At 38.2% G+C, this 18,014-nt stretch overlaps 1 protein-coding gene across 1 annotated transcript in view; it reads right to left on the minus strand.

The window, feature by feature from the left end:
- PALMD (palmdelphin) overlaps window positions 1-17,584 on the minus strand; it is a 45,103-nt gene extending 27,519 nt beyond the window's left edge. Inside the window, exon 1 of the mRNA XM_079314291.1 lies at window positions 17,292-17,584. Within this exon, the coding sequence (XP_079170417.1) occupies window positions 17,292-17,335 (44 nt within the window). The 5' untranslated portion in view covers window positions 17,336-17,584. The remainder of the gene's footprint in view (window positions 1-17,291) is intronic.
- Between the last annotated feature and the right edge of the window lie 430 nt (window positions 17,585-18,014).

Here is an 18,014-nt window from a genome sequence, read left to right on the forward strand (position 1 = left end):
TTTTCTTTGTGATGAGCTGTCTTTGGTAAATGTATTTGAAACACAAAAAGGGTGGTTTGGACCCAGTATAAAAAGGAATTCTATATTCTTACAGTGAGCAAATGTACTGCCCCTATGCATTTGTCTGCATGTAGCCTTGACTCTGACAGCAGGAATGGAGAGGAGATACATTTCCTTGAAGATGTCTCAATACAAATGTTTAGTGCAGCCATCCTGTCAGCTGGCTGAAAAGTCTGTTATTGGGGGTGCCTCAATTGATTGAGAGACAATCTCCAGCTAAAAACAAGGATTTTCATTTTGTAGGTGGAAAACAAATAAAGAAATAGAAATTTGAAAATCTAAATAAGGCTCATGTCCCTCTATCAAATTATACATTTGAAATTAAAAAATGTATACATTTTAGGATCTTAGAGGAAGATTGTAACAAAACATCTGCCAGCTCTCAGGAAGGATTAAATTTTGCTTTGAAGGCAAATTTTGGAGCAGTAATGCCCTACTAGGCAGGTCTTTTAACATAATTAATTTCTTGGATCGTCTCACTGAAGCAAAACAATAACTGAATATGTTAGATTTATACAGTTTCATGAAGCTAAATTCTACCTTATTTGCTTGTTTGAGTAGATACACATCCTGAAACTCTGGAAGGAAAAGCCTTGGACTATTATGTTTCAGTTGGTACAACTCCCTTCCTGTTGCTACTCATAACTATAAATATATTAATTCCTTAAACTCAAACTAAAGAAACAGCTGTTTGTCATTATTTTCAGGGTTTTTTCATTGATTTTTAAAATAGTAGTGTATGGTGCATCTGCTGCTCAGACATTGTCAATGCTATGGAGAGGTTTTAGAATGCAGCATTGGCTTAAGACTCTCTTCTGTGTAGGGCCTGTCTTATGTGCACAGTTAAACCCAGCTAAAAGTTCTATTGTGCTAAATATGGACTATCCTGACCTTATTTTCTAAAATTATACAGTGAACTTTGTTGAAGTATACAGATTATTTCTTTATCAGTTAACCATGTTTTGTGTAGCCTTTTTCATGTTTCCAGACTTGTCAGTTCTTAGTCTTGTGCATTATATGAACCTCTGGATATGGGAGGCTTTCCAAAGCACCTTTAACACTCTGTGTCTCATCTAAAAATCTTACTTCAGTGAATAGTTTAAGCATAATTACTGTGGTGATGTAAAATGTGAGACTCTTAATAGAATGTGTTCAGGCGCCCAGATAAGTGGTAGGACTGTGTTTGTTTGGTGGTGGTTTGGGAGGTTTTTTTTGGGTTATTTTTGTTTGTTTGTTTTGTTTTAAAATGTAAACTGAAACAAGCAAACCCACAAATAATCTGAAATACTCAGGATGGGTGCATTAAACATGTTGTGAATTCATTGCTTGCAACCTAGCATTTTCCAACTGCTGCAGATATGCACTTCTAAGAATAGGGCAGAGTTTTAAATCCTACCCAGCCAACTGTGTGGAAATTTTTAGCAGGGCTCTGAGAACCAGCTTTAGTTATTGCATAGTTTGGTTATGTTTAATTAAGTGAAAACAAACACTCACAACCAGAGCCAAATCCTGGGGAAAGTAGCAAAACTCATACAAATACCATGCTGTCCATTGTAAGGAAACTACACCTCATATTCCTCTGATTCTTATTTTATGAGGCACTTGGAGAGCATGACGAGAACAATTGAGGTGTTTGGATCTAAGAGACTTCAGTAAGATGGCAGAGCACAATTAGGGCCTTGCAGACACATTTTTGTTAACACTTAGTGCCAGGTGTACCAGTGTCACTGTACCAAGTGCTGCTGGTGAAAGCCTAAAAAGTACAGATAATTTGTTCTAGAAGATGAGCTGGAGTAAGAATTCCTTATGAGAAAAGTGGCAGGGATAAGACTGGAGGTGGTGCAGCCATTTAGCAGGCTGTGTGGGTTATGTCAGCTGGCTCCCTTCTCCTGAGGCATGGGCAGAGCTCTCACACTGCTCCTTGGGGAAGCTGCCTAACCAGTCTGTGCCTGTAACACTGCAGCTCAGACATTCTGCAAGATGAGATGAACCTTATCTGATAGCTCCCAGCACAGTAAAGAGGAATTACTGCTTTCTCCTCCCACACTTCCAGCCACATTTTCCTGTCACTTCCCTTCGTCTGATTAATCTGTGAAGCAATTATATTTGCTTATCTGTCAGGAAAGTAATTTAAAAGAAAACTTGAAAACAAACCTAAACCCCCACATCCATGAGTACCCACTATGCCAGTGAGCTGAATAGGCTCAATAGGAGATGACAGGAACAGTGGTATTAGGAAGTAAGAAGAGCTCTAATTTTGATCAGGAGACAAGCAGCAAGAGGAGAAAGACATCGGAAATGTGACTTGTGGCAGCAGAGAGATGAACTTGGCCACCCTGCAGGCCTCAGGCTTACCTTACTGAGTGGTCCAGGGACCACCAGAGACCTCAGTGACATGTATGATAAGCATGTATGCTTAGCTATTTATCTGAAGCTTGAAACTGCTGTGAAAACACGATGACTTCAGACTCTGGCAATCCTTCCTGTGCTTCCAGATACTCACTATCCTCCGCTGTGGGTGGGCAAAAAATATCCCACATACAATTTGTTTTGCGTAAGCCTTTCCAAGTATTAATGGAAAAAAAAAACTAAACATGATAAGATTATGCAAAACTTTATTGTTAGCAGAGGTGATAAGATTGTTTATGTCAGATGATGCAGGTTGTAAATACAGGCCTAGTTTCTCCAGTGAAGACCTGCTTTTTTATACTGAGGAGTTTGTTTTTTGGAAGCAGCGGCTGAGGAAAACCTCTCAGCTTGTCAGTCACTCCAACTGTTAATATCAGCTGTCCCCTGCCCGTTCCCAGTGGCAGGAGGTCACCTCAATGACACGGGGCTCTGGCCAGCTGACGCCGGCTGTGCGAGTGCCAGGCGATGCAGCGCGAGCAGCTGAGCCTCAGGAGTCATCGAATGCCTGGGACAGTGTGTCACCAACTCTTATTTTTCAACAGATCCAAATATTGCACTACTGCTTCACACAGCACTGTACATTTACTTAACCCTTTACCTTAGAGTGGTGATTATTAACTAGGAGCAAAATACTCGGTGTAATACAGATTCCTTATTTTTCATGTAAGATTTGTTGTGATTGTCAGGATTATCAGACCTGTTTCATATCTACATTCTCTAATCAGAAAGATGTTACTGTCCTAATTTTCACCTGAGTCTGAAGTGGATCCTCTTAGTGATATTCTGCTGTTTGCTTGGTATTTACTTATGGTGAAATTTTGGAAGGAGTTTGAACTGATATACTGGCTCTGTGGAGCTGAGAGGAGCCATCCTGCTTCTGCCTCTATATCCCATATTCCCACAGTTAACGTGGCTGCCTGCTGATTGAATCTGCTCACTGAGCTGGCTGAGGTCTAACCAAGCTAAAAGGTGGCTGTTGCTATCCTGACGAGTCAGACCACTGCCCAGGGAAGCCTGATGAGTGCCAAAATGTGGTGAAGAGAGAGGATAGAAGGTGAAACTGTGGCTACTGGAAAATGCAAAGGAGGAGCAAAGAGCAGTGGAAGAGGAGGGACAAGTAGGAAGAAAGGGAAAGTAATGGTAAACTATTACATAAACTAAGCTGTTAAATGCAAATTTACCTTTATAGACTATGTAACACAATGTGTGGAAACTTTCTTTTTTTCCTTCCCCCCTGGAGGCTGAATAGGCCTCTGAAACACTTTTTGCAGATCAAAGCTTACTATCTTATTAATATTCATGAATGCAAAGAATAATCTGGTTGTATGAAAGAAATATTTTGGGGACTGTAAAAGTTCTTTTCTAGTTCATCTTTTTAAGATGTGAATGGGCTCTTTACCCAGTGACTTAAGGAGAGCCAAGCTCATCTGCATGTGATGGCACTGTTTCATTAGATATAATTTCTGAAGAGTGTCTTTGCAAATTTCTCTGCAGCCTGGCAAGTAAGACCTGTAGTTGGTTTGGAATCCATTATGGTCTTTATAGATTTCTCACTGTCCAAATGCACCTGGAGACTGATGGCCTGCAAAGGCTGGAGTTAAATACTATTTTAATAGCCTATTTCAACAAAATCTCTGAAAATTTGGAAATGCCACAGTGTATAGCCTGTAGGTGAAATGACCATTTTCAAAGGGTTTGATGCATTGTGTTAATCTGGAAAAGGGGCTTGTCAGGTAATTTCTCATTTCACTGAGTGTTATAATAGCCTGCTGCCAAATGGATCTAGCTGTATTGTCAGACATATAGCTGATGCAGTAAAAAGACATTAAGAAACCTGTTCTTGGGGTCTGAATTAGAAATTTAATTCACATTTCTTGCTTATAGTCACATTGAGTTGGACACAATGTTGGTGTTTGAAAGAAAGATCAGGAACACTCCAACCACTCTAGTTAACACCTATCATCCTCTAATTTTGTTGGTCTGTTGTCTTATTTTGACTAATGCAGTTCAGGATTGTAATCAAAAGTTGCCATTATGTCGTGACTGCTCAGTGCTTGTATGACAAGTTTTATATTCTCAGTTTCCTGTGAGCTGTCATTAATGGGAGAAGGACCAAAATGTGAGTAGCAGGCACAGCAATATGTCCTGTCAGTGAAGGAACACCACATATTAGTGTAAGTAGTAGCAATATCTTCTCACATAGCCTACATTTCAAGAACCAGTAGAAGTTAATAATGAATTTATTTGTATGTGTATATTCTTTTCTGCTGAGATTCAGGAACATTCTTTATGTTCCAGTTTGTATGAAGTAATTGGTATATTCATATTAATACTTGAGTCTCTAAGGAGACAGCTATCTAGATTTGTATTGCTCAGAATTTTTACCATAAATCTCAATGATTGTTTCAGTGGTTTGTTTTTGATTTGCTTAACGCCCTAGCTCAGAAATGGAAAAGCTGAAGCTAAATGGATCAAAAACTTTAATAATAACAATTTAGACCTCTAGCTGGAAGAGGGAGGCACTTTGGGGGAACCTAATGACCTGTCTGAAAGAAATGGGACCTTAAGCACAGCTGAGGGATCTTAGCTCTCTTTAGTTCTAAGAAATGTTCTGCATCAATGTTGTATCATTCTGAAGTGATTCTTTTTACCAGTTTAAGTGCATGGAATGTATTTCATGATTGACACAATTTCACTTATGTGTCAGACTGCTTAATGTCTTTTAAACAAATAGGCATATTTCTCATATTCTCTTTTAGCCTCTCATTAATTTTATAATTCTGTAAATATTTCAGTAAAATACTGACAGGCTATAGTTTCAGATTTCTATTTTCCATACTTCTTGTATCATGGTTGGTTAAAAAATTTAATGAATTTGCATTTTTAAGTGTATCCCACTTCTACCACAAATTGAACAACTTCTGCAAATAAGATCTCTTGGGAGATGGTTGTTCTTGGTAAAGGCAATAAGTGATTTTTTTGTAACTGTTTGACTTCAGGGAACTTTGTTAAAAAACTTCTTTTATTGGGAGATCTGATCACTGGCTTTCTGCAGCTAACTGAAACAATTCCATAAAATATATGCTTGAACTCTCAAAAAGTGAAAAACAGATTAAAAAAGGAGACATTTCCACACGTGATGACCACAACTCCTATCTATGATTAAGTTAGTTTCTCTGTGTTCAGATAGTGACTTGAGGACTTGACCCAACAAATAGTTATGTTGGGGATTTTCAGAGCTGGGTCAATGTCCTGTACTGGTGCTAAAGGGGTTTTCCAGAGGTGATCTAACACTGCAGCTGTGTTACCATATGCAAATTAGCAATTAGAATTGGCAATGCTGTCCGTAGAATGGGTCTCTTTGGTGGCTCCCACTAGGGGCTTCGAAGTAACTCTTCTTCCAAATCCTTATTCCTTTGACTGCAACCTTTTTTCTTAATTGCCTTACTATATATCTTCAGCAGAGCTGACTGCAATACCTCAAGTCCTGGCTTGTACCTTCTGCAAACTGATAACACCTGCTTTCCAAAAAAGCCTTGTGAGAGCCTCAACCCCTTCTACCTCCTCCTACTTCAGCTAGACATTATCCTAATCCTCAGTCTCTCTCCTTTCCTATATTAATCCCATAAACCCCGAGCAAATCTGCCTACCTCTGTCAGCATTTGATGAAGAAGGTCCAGGGTGACCGTTCCCAGTGTGTACTGTCTGCACTGACAGGCTGTATAAAAACTGACCACAGCTTGAATCTCCCCATTTAATTGTCCCTAACAAGCAGTTATGAAATCCACACAGCAGTTCTAAGTGCTCATAAAATGGTCTGAAAATGGTTTTTATATACTGGCCCTTTTGGTTTTGTTGTGTATAATGCTTGTATGGGGCTGCCTTTGAGTTAGTGAAATTTAAATGTGGGAAAACAACATGAATAATACAAGTGGTGTATAGGTGAGACTTTGAAAGATCATGAGAATGACTCAAGCAAGTGGGATTCTATCCTGGTTATAAAGAGATTTCTATCAGAAAAACATCCTGACTGTTGATTCTTCTTGTTTCTCTGGCAGAAAATTACTTTAAATTCTTTAATTCACTTTTTATTGAATGTATTTATTCACTTGTGATTTTCCAATTCTTGGAGGTAAAAGATACCTGTAGAAGAGCTTATCAAAATCATTTAATATAAAAGACTAGAAGCTGACACAAAACCTCCTATGCTAAAACATCTTGGAATTCCTTTTCTGTTCCATTTCCCTTCTCTTTAATGCTATTTGCATCCTGTCAATGAATCCTCAAATAGTTAGATCTTACAATCTATTTTCCTACATACTCATTTTAGTTGTGTTTTCTAAATCTAGTTTTGACATTAATTTCCTTATTTTTCCTGAACATTTGAGTTCTTAGCCAACAAACTTTTGCCTGATTTACAGGAATGATCCTAGCTATTGTGAACAGTGACTAGTCTCTCTAATTTTCAGTTTACCTCTAGATACAGTTTCAGAAACAAAAGTGGGATGGCAATTAGTTTAATGCTTTGGTTTGTACAACGCTGATTATTTAATTATTTTTTATTTAATTAATTATTATTTATTTAATTTAATTACTTTATCATTTGAAATAATTGGATCCTCCTAGGCTATAAAGAGGTTTACAATAATTTATGAACAAGGTGCTCTCTCCACGTGTATGTGGGATGATTAATAAAGTTTCAGATCTGTCACACATTCTGGAACTATAGGCTAAATTAATAGTATGCCCAGGTAAATTTCAGCACTTCAGAAGTTTACAGAGAATCTCTGATGGCTTCTGCCTTCAATCTGTTTAATGACAAAACAATTAGATTTGCTGAAAAAGGTTTTTGGACTTTTTTCTTTAAAACTCTGGTTCACAAGGCTCATATCAATAACAAAGCCTTATGCAGGAATAGCTGAAGATTTATATTTTCCTTCTCACTTCTGGGTATCATGAAGGTTGTTCCTTAGCAGTGTTTCATATTTTTTTTTCACTGATAATAATGCCTGAACATCACAAATAGACCTTTGCTGTGGCACTCTGCAACACAGAAATAACAAACTGCTCCATATATGTTTTGTAGTTCTAAGAAAGTGAATATTATTTCTTTTTGTTAAGACTCACATGGGTAAGAATACTATCAAAAGCAGGGCTTTTTTTGTGTGTTTAGGAAGGATGAAATTCCTCAGATTAAGGCACGCCCTGACATGTCAAGATTCTGAGGCGAGTTTGGGAGTCATACTGAATCATCAGATTAATATTAACTCTGATAGCAAACCTGTAGCTAGAATGGCTAATGTTCTAAAGAGTTTGAGAGTTCCTCAAAGTTTTGAGAGTGCCTGAGCTGGGGATGAGTGCAACTGTTGTGGGGGACAGATTATCCAATTTTACTGGAAATATTTCAAGAGGGATGCTGAAATCTGACTGGAATGTTATGAGAAGAATAATAGAAGAATTTAATAGAAAGTATGTTCTACAAAATGAGTATAACTCATTAAATAGAAAGTTAATTGGTTCTTCAGGAGGCACAGTTTCTAACTGATGGAAATTTGACAGTAAAAGGCAAAATGATAACAAAATTCAGTGACCGGATGTTGAAAGGTGAAATTATTGCATGCAAGAAGAGATTTTCAGAAGGGACAATAATTCCAGAGCAGTGACAAAAGCAAAGTGATGAAACCTATCAGAAAACCTGACAACATTCTTAGCATGGTCAGGAAAGTGACTAATTAGAAGACACAAAAATGGCTTAATCAAGGGCAATTTTAAAAGATCTCTTATTAATATTTTTTCAATTTTCTTTTCACTTTTCGCATTTCCTGAAAAAATTCTTGACATTTTTAACAGTTCAGAGTTTGCTATTTGTCTTGGGTAGATGGTTATTTTGGCTGTCAGTATTATAATGTCATCTACAGTCCTCCTGTACCAGTTATAGAATGTACTTCCAAGACATGTGACAGTTGCTGCTGGACCCACTTGCTTGTAGCCTTCCTTTTGGAACTTTGTACATTTTAAGCAGTAACCTTTTATAACCTAGAACCAGTGATTTTCAAATACGAACTGAATTTGCCATTCTTTTTGGTGTCGTGAATCAACAAATGGGAGTATCTGATGGTGTCTTTTCACTGTCTTTTCATGAGTCAAGGCAAATTGTGAATGAATGTGTGTAAGTGAGGAAAATCAGCCCTTGCTTCTCTGTGTATTTGCTGCTTCCCATCTGACAGATGGGCAGAATGGTACTTTCCTAGCTCACAGAGAAGGATGCTATTGTTGAATATGAACTGCTCCTTGCACAGCCATTTAGATGATGTTTGAATTTGGAATGTACCTAAAATGATGGTTGGTCATTTGGTAAAATAAATGCTGAGGAAAAAAAAAAATCACTTTGAAAAGCGTTTTGATTTATAGATATCCATGCAAAATAGCAATTGCAACCAGCCATAGTAATAATGGAATACTGCCAAAACTATGCTACCAAAATTCAGGCCAGGCCAGCCCAGAGGAGAACGGAAGCATCTGCTTGATTTTTGTTGAAAACCCTGGAAGTCATAAGCAAGTGCTCACCATGAAGTATAAGCTGCTTGTTTCAAAGGATGTCTCTGTTCCAATTTGTTTCTGTTGCAATAGGCCTCTGTGCCTTGCTGGTCTCCAGAACTTTACCTTTCAACAAATTATTTTGGATGGCATGGACCCAGCAGCAGGCTAATGTACTATAGTCATCATTAGCAAATGTGCTTTGCCCTTGAACAGTCTCCTATGCTAATCATTTTACGTCATTACCATCCTTTTTCAGGAGTAGCTGCCCTTGCTAAAAGCAGCCTGTCGATTTGCCAGGGGGAGGTCCTGTCATGTGATTTAGTCCCTCTAAAAAAGGTCTCTGTGTGTGGCTTGGCTGACTTCTCAGTTCACTGCATGCTGACACTGAGTGTAGCAGGCTGGCTATCCTCACAGAGGGCTATAGTTCAGCTGATCTTAGAGGTATTTCCAGCCCTTAATGACTCTATGATCTCATCATCTGCCCTTTCTAAATGAGCAACTAGGCTGATGTCATGTGTTAACAGATGATGGTGCTGGGTTTGGAGATGAGGCCTGCATATTGCTAAAATGTGTATCTAGGAATGTAAAATACATAAATATTCTTCTTACAAGTGTACCTCTACAAATTAACTGCTCCTTCATTCAGAGATCTGACCACTGACAGAGCACAGTCTGTGCAGTCTTTCACCACTGGTGTTCATATCGTGGTCTAGTCACATTGAGGGTTTTACAAACATTTGGGGAGAAAGTTGTGCCAGTGGTAAGTTTATATACTAAGAAAGTGAAAGGTGTCTTCATAAAAGTCTTGGCTTTGAATCTGTGATGCCTTGTACGTGCTACCTTTTCTGATAATGTCAGAGACTTTATCAATACCAGGCAGAGTGTTCTGTTAGAAAGCATGTTAATGTACTTTAAATAACATAATATGATTTGATGTTTACTGTGACCAAATCTCATGTAAAACTAGCTGTAATTACTTAGCCTTCTACTTCATTGACTTTAGCTGTAACTAAATAATTCCTTTTCTAACGTAGCTGCCTGTATTTATTCTAGGTAATAGCCTAGCTTAGGATTTTATGGTGTTTTTTTCCTAACAATCTTTCACAATGTTTATCCCTTCCAGTTTGGGATAGATGTAGAATATTTCACTACATGCAAGGTTAAAAAATTTAACGGGAGGGGGAGAGCATAGTGTGTCATGGTCCCAAACAAAAAATGTGAGAGTAAACTGATGCTTCTGATTAATGGTCATTGGTAGCAGAACATTTCTCTGGGCTGTAGCACTAAAAATGAACAAGATGAGGGGAGAATTAACTCCAGAAAGTATTTAAGACCAGAAAAAGAAAAAAATTAGGAAAGCACACAGGAAGGCCGCTACTTGCTTTTGATTTGGTTTCATTTTATATATTTGCAGTACTGTTTCATGTCAATGACTAACTTATAGATGTACCTTAGCACCTCTGGAAACATTCAAATAGATCATGTTTGAACTTCTGGAAGACATCTAATTGTAACTGGAACCTCAGGAACACATAAACCAGGGAAGATATCATGAGGTTCAGAGATCATGATGAACACTAGGAAAAAGTTTACTGATACATGAGAAACGAAGTTGCTGAAGAAGCAGTTTCGTGATCTAAAGTTTGGCCTTTTGTCTGGCCTTCATCAGGTATATAATAACAAAGCTTGAAAGCTCTTTGATCAGCAGTTCAGCCCTCACACTGGGAATGAGGCAGGGCTTGCTCAGCTGGTACCTCATTCTGACAAAGAAACTGAGTTACAGGAGGGACATAGAGCAGGAGTTGGTGAGCCATCAGTAAAAACAGTAGTAAACTTCTATCAACCACTGTTTGCAGGAGAAGTAAGAGCATGGACAGGTTAACCAACAGCACATCTGGTATTACTTGTTCAGCTGCAGCGAGGGAAGCACTTGCAAAAAAGGAAACACAGAAACTGGCATTCCTCCCAGGATAAACCTGCTAGGGCTTGTAGAGCTTGGCTGTCTGTGGTGGGTGGGGAGATCCTAGACATGTTCTGTCATACCCTGGCATCTTCACTGCCTATGAAAGAGGTCTGCGTTGTGTTCTGACAGGTAAATATGGGATGACACAGTAGCTGTGTGGAAACAACATAGTGACACAATCATCAGACCACATGAAACTCATGGAGAGCAGAAAGACACTGCTTGAGATAGCATCTAATGTAAGAGAGAGTTCTTCCTCTTTTGAAGGCCTGATGTGATAATGGCTGTCTCTGAGGGTACCAGCAGCCCCCTTTGCTTTCCATACTGGATTAAACTAATGTTGCCAAGGAAGTGTCTGTAGGTGCTTTACACAATGAGTCTGAGCCACGTGTGTACTAGCACACACTTCATAGTGACTGATTGTGATCCTTCCAGCCTGCAGCATGGGGAAATTGTTATTAACAACTAGGACTAGGACTTAAATATATGGAAACAGAAATTTATGAAACTTCAATTTATAGAGTCTGACCCTCTGTGTGTGTTCACCAGTTCCCATCTAGTCCCCTAAAACTCTTGTGAAACCTTCATTTTTCTGTCAACAATGCACAGAATTGGGTCTGTTTGTGAGCAGTTTTGAGGACTGTCAAGCAGCACGAGGTTTCAAAGAGCTTCAGTCCTCTGAGGTACAGCATAAAGTTTGCTCCTGAGGTTTGGGATGGGGTGGGGATTAGCTTAATTATTTGTAGACATAAAATGTATTAAAGAAGGTTCTGGCTGTGCAGTGTAATTTCTTTATAGCATCCATTGGGATATTGCAAGCTTGGACTGATGGAGGGGCCAGCCAAAGGGTTTAGCACCTCATCTGTACTGAGATAGTGAGTCAGAGGAACATTCCTCTTGCAGTGCTCAAAATTGCCTGAAAAGCTAGATGTAATTTTCAGTGGTATGCTTAAGGTAGTTTTTGGCTTATTCATAGACTACTGAGGGTAGTTTTCTAAAACAATGTTTCTTGTGAGAGTGTCTTTGTAAAGACACATACAAATACAATTACAATCTTTACTCCCCTAGTGCTGACTTGGTAAGGAACATTATCATTGTCTTTTATTTTGGGAGATGTTCTAGAGTTATGCTGAGTGTAATAACCTGGATTTAGCCTCTACTTGGAAGCCCTTGAAAAGCACTGGGTAGATAGGAATTAATCTTCTTTCTGCAATTCTTACTTCAATAAGATAATTTCTGTGTACTTTGTGAATGTCTTGAAAAGAAAGTGTTTATTCTGAAAAACATGTTCTTGAGCTTCAAGCAAAAATACCACTTAGAGAATGGACTCTCTCCATCTTTATGCTCAGTTTTGCATGGATCACAATGCAAGTAACAAAACAGTAATCTATTACTAGTTTAAGCATCTCTGAATTCTAATTCTTAAATAGAGTAAAATGTTGATAGAGTTTAGTTATGTTTCACTATGCAAAACAATGTATTGAATACAAGGATTAAATAGAAAAAAGTTTCATCTTGTTTTAAGGAATTTGCTGACTCTTTTTGGAATCAGTTGAGCAATCCCAGGGCATGGTAATCTCTTCAATGCAGGAGCTGAGGTAAAGAGCACCATAAATTAAGCATTTGTTGTTCAAAACATATAATTACAAAATCTGTCTGGGCAGATTCAAGTTCATGCTTGTTGCCTGGAGATAGAGAATATGGGAAATGACAGCTAAATATTAAGTCTGTAGAGGACTATTTGGGCAGGGGGCAAATACACAAAACAAACTTCACTGATGTGCTTCAGTGTATTGAATTACCCTGCAGCGCAATTGTGAGTTTCTGCCAAAAAGCTCTTTTGAGAACATAAATCTTTGATTTCTAGCAGCAGCAGCATTGACAAATGACAGTCAAGACACAAATCATCCAGGGTATCATGTAATCAGCTGGGACCTCTCTACTTGCTGTATGAGGGGGAAAGGAAATAAGATTACCCTGACATTTCCCGAGCCTTTTGGGCTTTGTTTTTGGCTAGTCAGCCATTGCTAAAATAAACAGCGCCAAATTCATTCTTTGGGTATCTTTGAAGTCAGAGGAGTTATAACTGTACTAAGTCCCAAGCTTCTTAGACTAAAGACTGTACTGAATCTCACAGGACAATCCCCTTTTCAGAGTTTTGCTCTCATGATTGCAGTGTTTAGCATGGCTTTTCATTATTCATGATGAGTCATGCTGCTACCTGTTCAAAAGCCGCATTTGCAAAGATGTGGTTTTGCCTTTTCTCAGTTTTCAGTGAAACATGAAAAAAAAAATCTCATGAAACAATTGTGCCTAAGCCCATCAGTGTCCTGTGGGAAAATAAGGAGATGGGTCAGCTAGGGTAAAAGGCATTTCTGTGACAATGTTTTGTTTCTACCATTGCATTTAAAGGTCTCCTGATGCCCAAAAGACTTCATAGGGTTCCTTTTACTATTTGGTTGCTGTGTCTGTACCTCACCCTCTCTGCTGTGTTTAAAAAGTAATATGTAAAATGGTAGGCCTGGTGCCTTTACAATCTTTAATCCAGGTTGCAGTCAAGGTTACTGGCATGGAAAAATATTTGTTCTCCTTTCCCCTAACTCTTAATGTAGGGACTTATTTTATCTATATCTTAAGCAAAGTACAGAAAGTAGTGGAAGTTGTTTGCATAAATGTTGGAATGACCCCACTAGGAAGAGCATAATCCATGTTCACATTTTTTTCCACTAGCTGTCTTGTATTCCTTGATATGGCTTTTTTCTTGGGCAATTGATTTTTCTGTACCTGATAATCCCCATGGCAGTTTTCCCAATATCCTAACTTTAGCATCAAGTTATAATGATTTCAACAGGACTGATTCATATCTCTTGCAACCTAGAGCAAGTTGCAAATACTTGGCATTCCAGTTTATGTAGCAGACAAGCCTTCAAGTACTTGCTTCTGGGAGCCCATCACAGTGAAACTAACTGATGGACAAGCCCAGGCTTGGAGACAAAGGTTTGTTAATTTTCCTACTTTATTCTCTCTCATGTAACATCTGCTATATTTTCCAGTTTACGTTTGCTCAGCTAGCACTGCCAACCTTGGCTGTTTCCAGACTAATGGAAACTTTTTTCTAAGTGAAGCAAATTGCAATGCAATCTATTTGAAAATGGAAAACATCTGTAATCTTTACATACAGAGATCTTACCATAAATATAGAAACAAAGCACTGTTTGTGCCCAGACCCCAATTACATCTTTGAAATAGCTGTGTGCTGGAAAAATGTTTGGTGATGTGAAGGAAGATGAGTGCTTTAAACATCTCATTATGAAATACAAAAGGTTAATATTTTATTTTTCTTTTGAACTCTTTATTCTCACAGGATGGCCTTTTAAAAGAGGAAATGTGGCAAACAGGAAAAGAAGGCATTTAAGTATAAGCACAACTGTAGCCTGAATGGCTGGCTTGCTCTTATCACATTCTGGATAGAGGAATTGAAGGTGAATGGATTCACACCCAAATTCCAATGTAGTCATCAGCAGAAATTTTAGAACTGGGCTCAAGGGCCACTTGTCCACCTCCAAGTACAGCTATTGGAGTGCAAGAATCTCTGAGCCTCTGATTTACTTACTTTTAGTTGCTTTCACAAAGTTTTACTCTGTTTTGTTACAAAAAATACCACCTGGAAACAGCTGGAAAAGTGTTGACCTAGGATTACCACTGCTGAGTCCAGCTCTGCAGCATTGCTGGAAATTCTGTGCACTGGCAGACTGCAGTGGAAAAGGCTGTTGCTGCTGTCACTCTGAGTCAGTCCAGACTTCCCCTCATCACCAGCCTTCCTACCCTCCCCTGGTCCTTTTTACCTTCAGACTTTCATGGCAAGACTACTCTGCCTTTTCTTCCCTGTTTCCAAGTACTACATTAGTGAACTCCTACAGGCTCCTGTTGCTCTGTGTGCACATAAACCTTGCTATCAGCTGCAGAGCTGGTTGTGACTGATTTGTACAAGTCCCAGACTGAAGGTGACACAGACAGTGCCAGGCGATCACAGGGTTGCTGTCTGCCTTTTGCTCTATAGAGTCATGTTCTGTGACTTCTCACACAGTCCCACCAAGAATTTTTAAAAAACATTTTTCTGAAGCAAACTAGAAAACGAATGGTACTATAGAACTGCTGAAAATCTGGGAATTTGTGTTTGTCTAGGTCATGTGTTTCTGAGAGGAATTTACCATGATATTTAGCCAACAGAAGCACAGAAATACTGAGACAACTTTATATGTCCTTTCCTCAAGGAAAAAAAGCCATAGAAATCAATGGCCATTCATTGGACTAAAGTTGCCAGAATTTGATTTCAGCATTCTCTGTGCCTGAGGCTGGATGTACTGTAATTTTTAAAATAAGTGATATTTTTAAATCCATAGTCAACAAAAATCTTCACTACATTAATCTACATCTGCTTAGTCCCTCTCACAGGAATTTAGTGGAAGAGCTCTTTGTTGAGATAGGTATCCTGAGATTAAACTAATTTAAGGACAGTATTTTTTAATTTTAGAAGTGGAAAATGTCATTCCACCAATTCTATGTGCCAGCTTCACCATAAACGTAAGATAGACTTCAGAGTTTAATGAAGTACCCTAGAACTCATAGCACATTGATCAGCTTTGCTTTTTCTTTCTCATCTTTGTGTCCTTTCACACAGGGTGTTTGGGTGCCTTGTGTAAGCATCGATGTTTCTATTGTGATGTGCATGGTGAGTTGATTGACAGTGGAGCTGAGATTCTACATTCCTAGGTAATCTGCACAGGAATGCTTTAGTTTGATTGGTAACTTTACACATTAAAGGAAAAAACTCCCATATTTTATGTTATATGTATGATTTAAATGAAATAATGAACACCAACAACTATAGTTGGGAGAAATAGCATGGGAGAAATTTGATAATTTCTAAACCAGTTCATAATTCATCTGCTTATTTTCCTAAACCAGACAAATACCTCTACCAAAACAGATCCAAAACCATGAATATCCAAGGCTATAATTTACCATAAGCACGCAGAAATCACTGTGGTTAATTTTCTTCTCTGGGACAAATCTGAAATGAATATTCTGTGTATCACAGGGTGTGCCAGAAAGGTAAAAGGTCAGGGGAAATGTCTCCTTCATGAAAAAGGAAAGCTCTGTCTGTGCAGGCATCTATAGGCAGGTTGGGTGCTTGGGAGGGGCAAAATATAACAGAGAAAATCAAGATTATTTCAAGGATATAATTTGGAAAGGCAAGAAGGAGAAGATTTAAATTACATTTTTTCAGCAACTTAGAGAGAAGGTTAAGGTTTTAGAGTGTTTGAAAGGTGAAATGGCCAATTTGAAGAGTGAGAAAAGCTGAGCAAGAATTGTAGCTTATGGAGGTTAAGGACTGAGAAGTTAGGTCAGACAAAATCTTCATGAGAATGTGACTTCTGATAATGGAATCATCACATGAGACAGCAGGAAACTCAGTGTGGGGGGTGTTTATCCAGCTATCTATTGCTGGTTATAGCTCTGAGGTCTGAAGAATATGCACAGAGCAAAGCAGAAGTAGTATTTGTTTATACATTTGTTATAAATATGTATTTTTTACTTGGTGATGGCTCTCCTCACAATTCTTTTTGATGCTTTTCCTGATCATACAGAATTTTCAAACAACTAGAACTGGCTAACTAGACTTGCTTATTAAAATAAATTATTCTAGTTCTGACAGTGAAAAAAATCTGATTTAAATTAAAGCCAAAACCACAGGCTCTGTGGATCTATGTAAATTGGAAGTATTGCTATGCATTACTGCTTTGCTGATGGCCAAATCAGCACAGTTACCACTCTATTTTTCTGTATTCAAAGTCATTCTCTAATGCTATTTCATGTAACAGAAGCAGGGTTTAGAACAATTAGATTAAATGCACCTACATTTCAATAACACCATCTTCTTTCTCCTCCATTTGTCTTTCTATCCTCTGTCACCATTTCCCCCTTGTCTCTCAAGTATAGCTGCAGTTGCAGGCACATATATATTTTAAGATTTGTGTAGCTCTACCTTTGAAATAGACACTCATCCATTGTGAGCTTGCACAAATGCATTGAAGTTATAGTGCATTCATACAAATAGTTCTCTGTCCTTTCCTCCCACATCTGAAAGAACAAGAACTCACACACCAGATCCACATCATAACTGAAGATGTAAAAACTAGGAGGTTTCTTTCAGTAAGAAAAGCAGAATGAAGAGCAAGATGGAAATATTATGCAAAGACAGATTTTGACAGACACATTTCTTAAGAAAATAGATTTTAACAAATAGTGACCTTACCTTTTTTGTTGTTGATGTTCAGAAACCAAAGTGTCAGACTGCATTTTGTTGTCACATTTATCACCACCACTTTGCAACTGACAACAAGGTAGAGGACTGGATGCAGCAAAGTCTGAGATTATAAATCCTTATGATGCTATGTTATTGTGCTTTCTTCATGCACATATCTATCCAGGTGAAGTCTTTTTTGGGGCTAAGATAAACACATGGAAACAGGTATTTTAGAAACCTCCATGGTGGACTAAGGAATACTTGCTAAAGAGTTTTCCTCTGATAAATCAGTTATCATTGATGGAACCTATGTGTGTTGGATGTCAGTTAAAATCGAGTAAATTTTTAACCTGCTAGCTAAGAGACCTGGGGCTGTGTGATTTATAAGTGGGTGTAGCCCTTGCTTTGGCATTTATTGTGGCCCTTTGTTCTAGACATATCCCAGCTAAATCAGCAGGTGAGGTAAAGACTGTGATTTACTGCAATTTCTGAACAGATAAAAATGCTGGGCAGGTGCTAAAGGTTGTTTTTTTTAAAAAAAGTGGTAAACTTTGATATGATGAACTGTTTTCAATTAAATTGTGTCTTGACAGTCCTTAAGAAAAAACCCAGCAAATACATTCTAAAATGGAACTTCTGTGATCAGGAATGCTGAATTTTCTCAGAGATACAATGAGAATGCTATACTGGATATGTAATCAATACAAGTCTTGTTTCATGCAAAATTGCTTT

The sequence above is a fragment of the Erithacus rubecula genome (genome assembly GCF_903797595.1).
Source record: "Erithacus rubecula genome assembly, chromosome: 10".
NCBI classification, from domain to species: Eukaryota; Metazoa; Chordata; class Aves; order Passeriformes; family Muscicapidae; genus Erithacus; species Erithacus rubecula.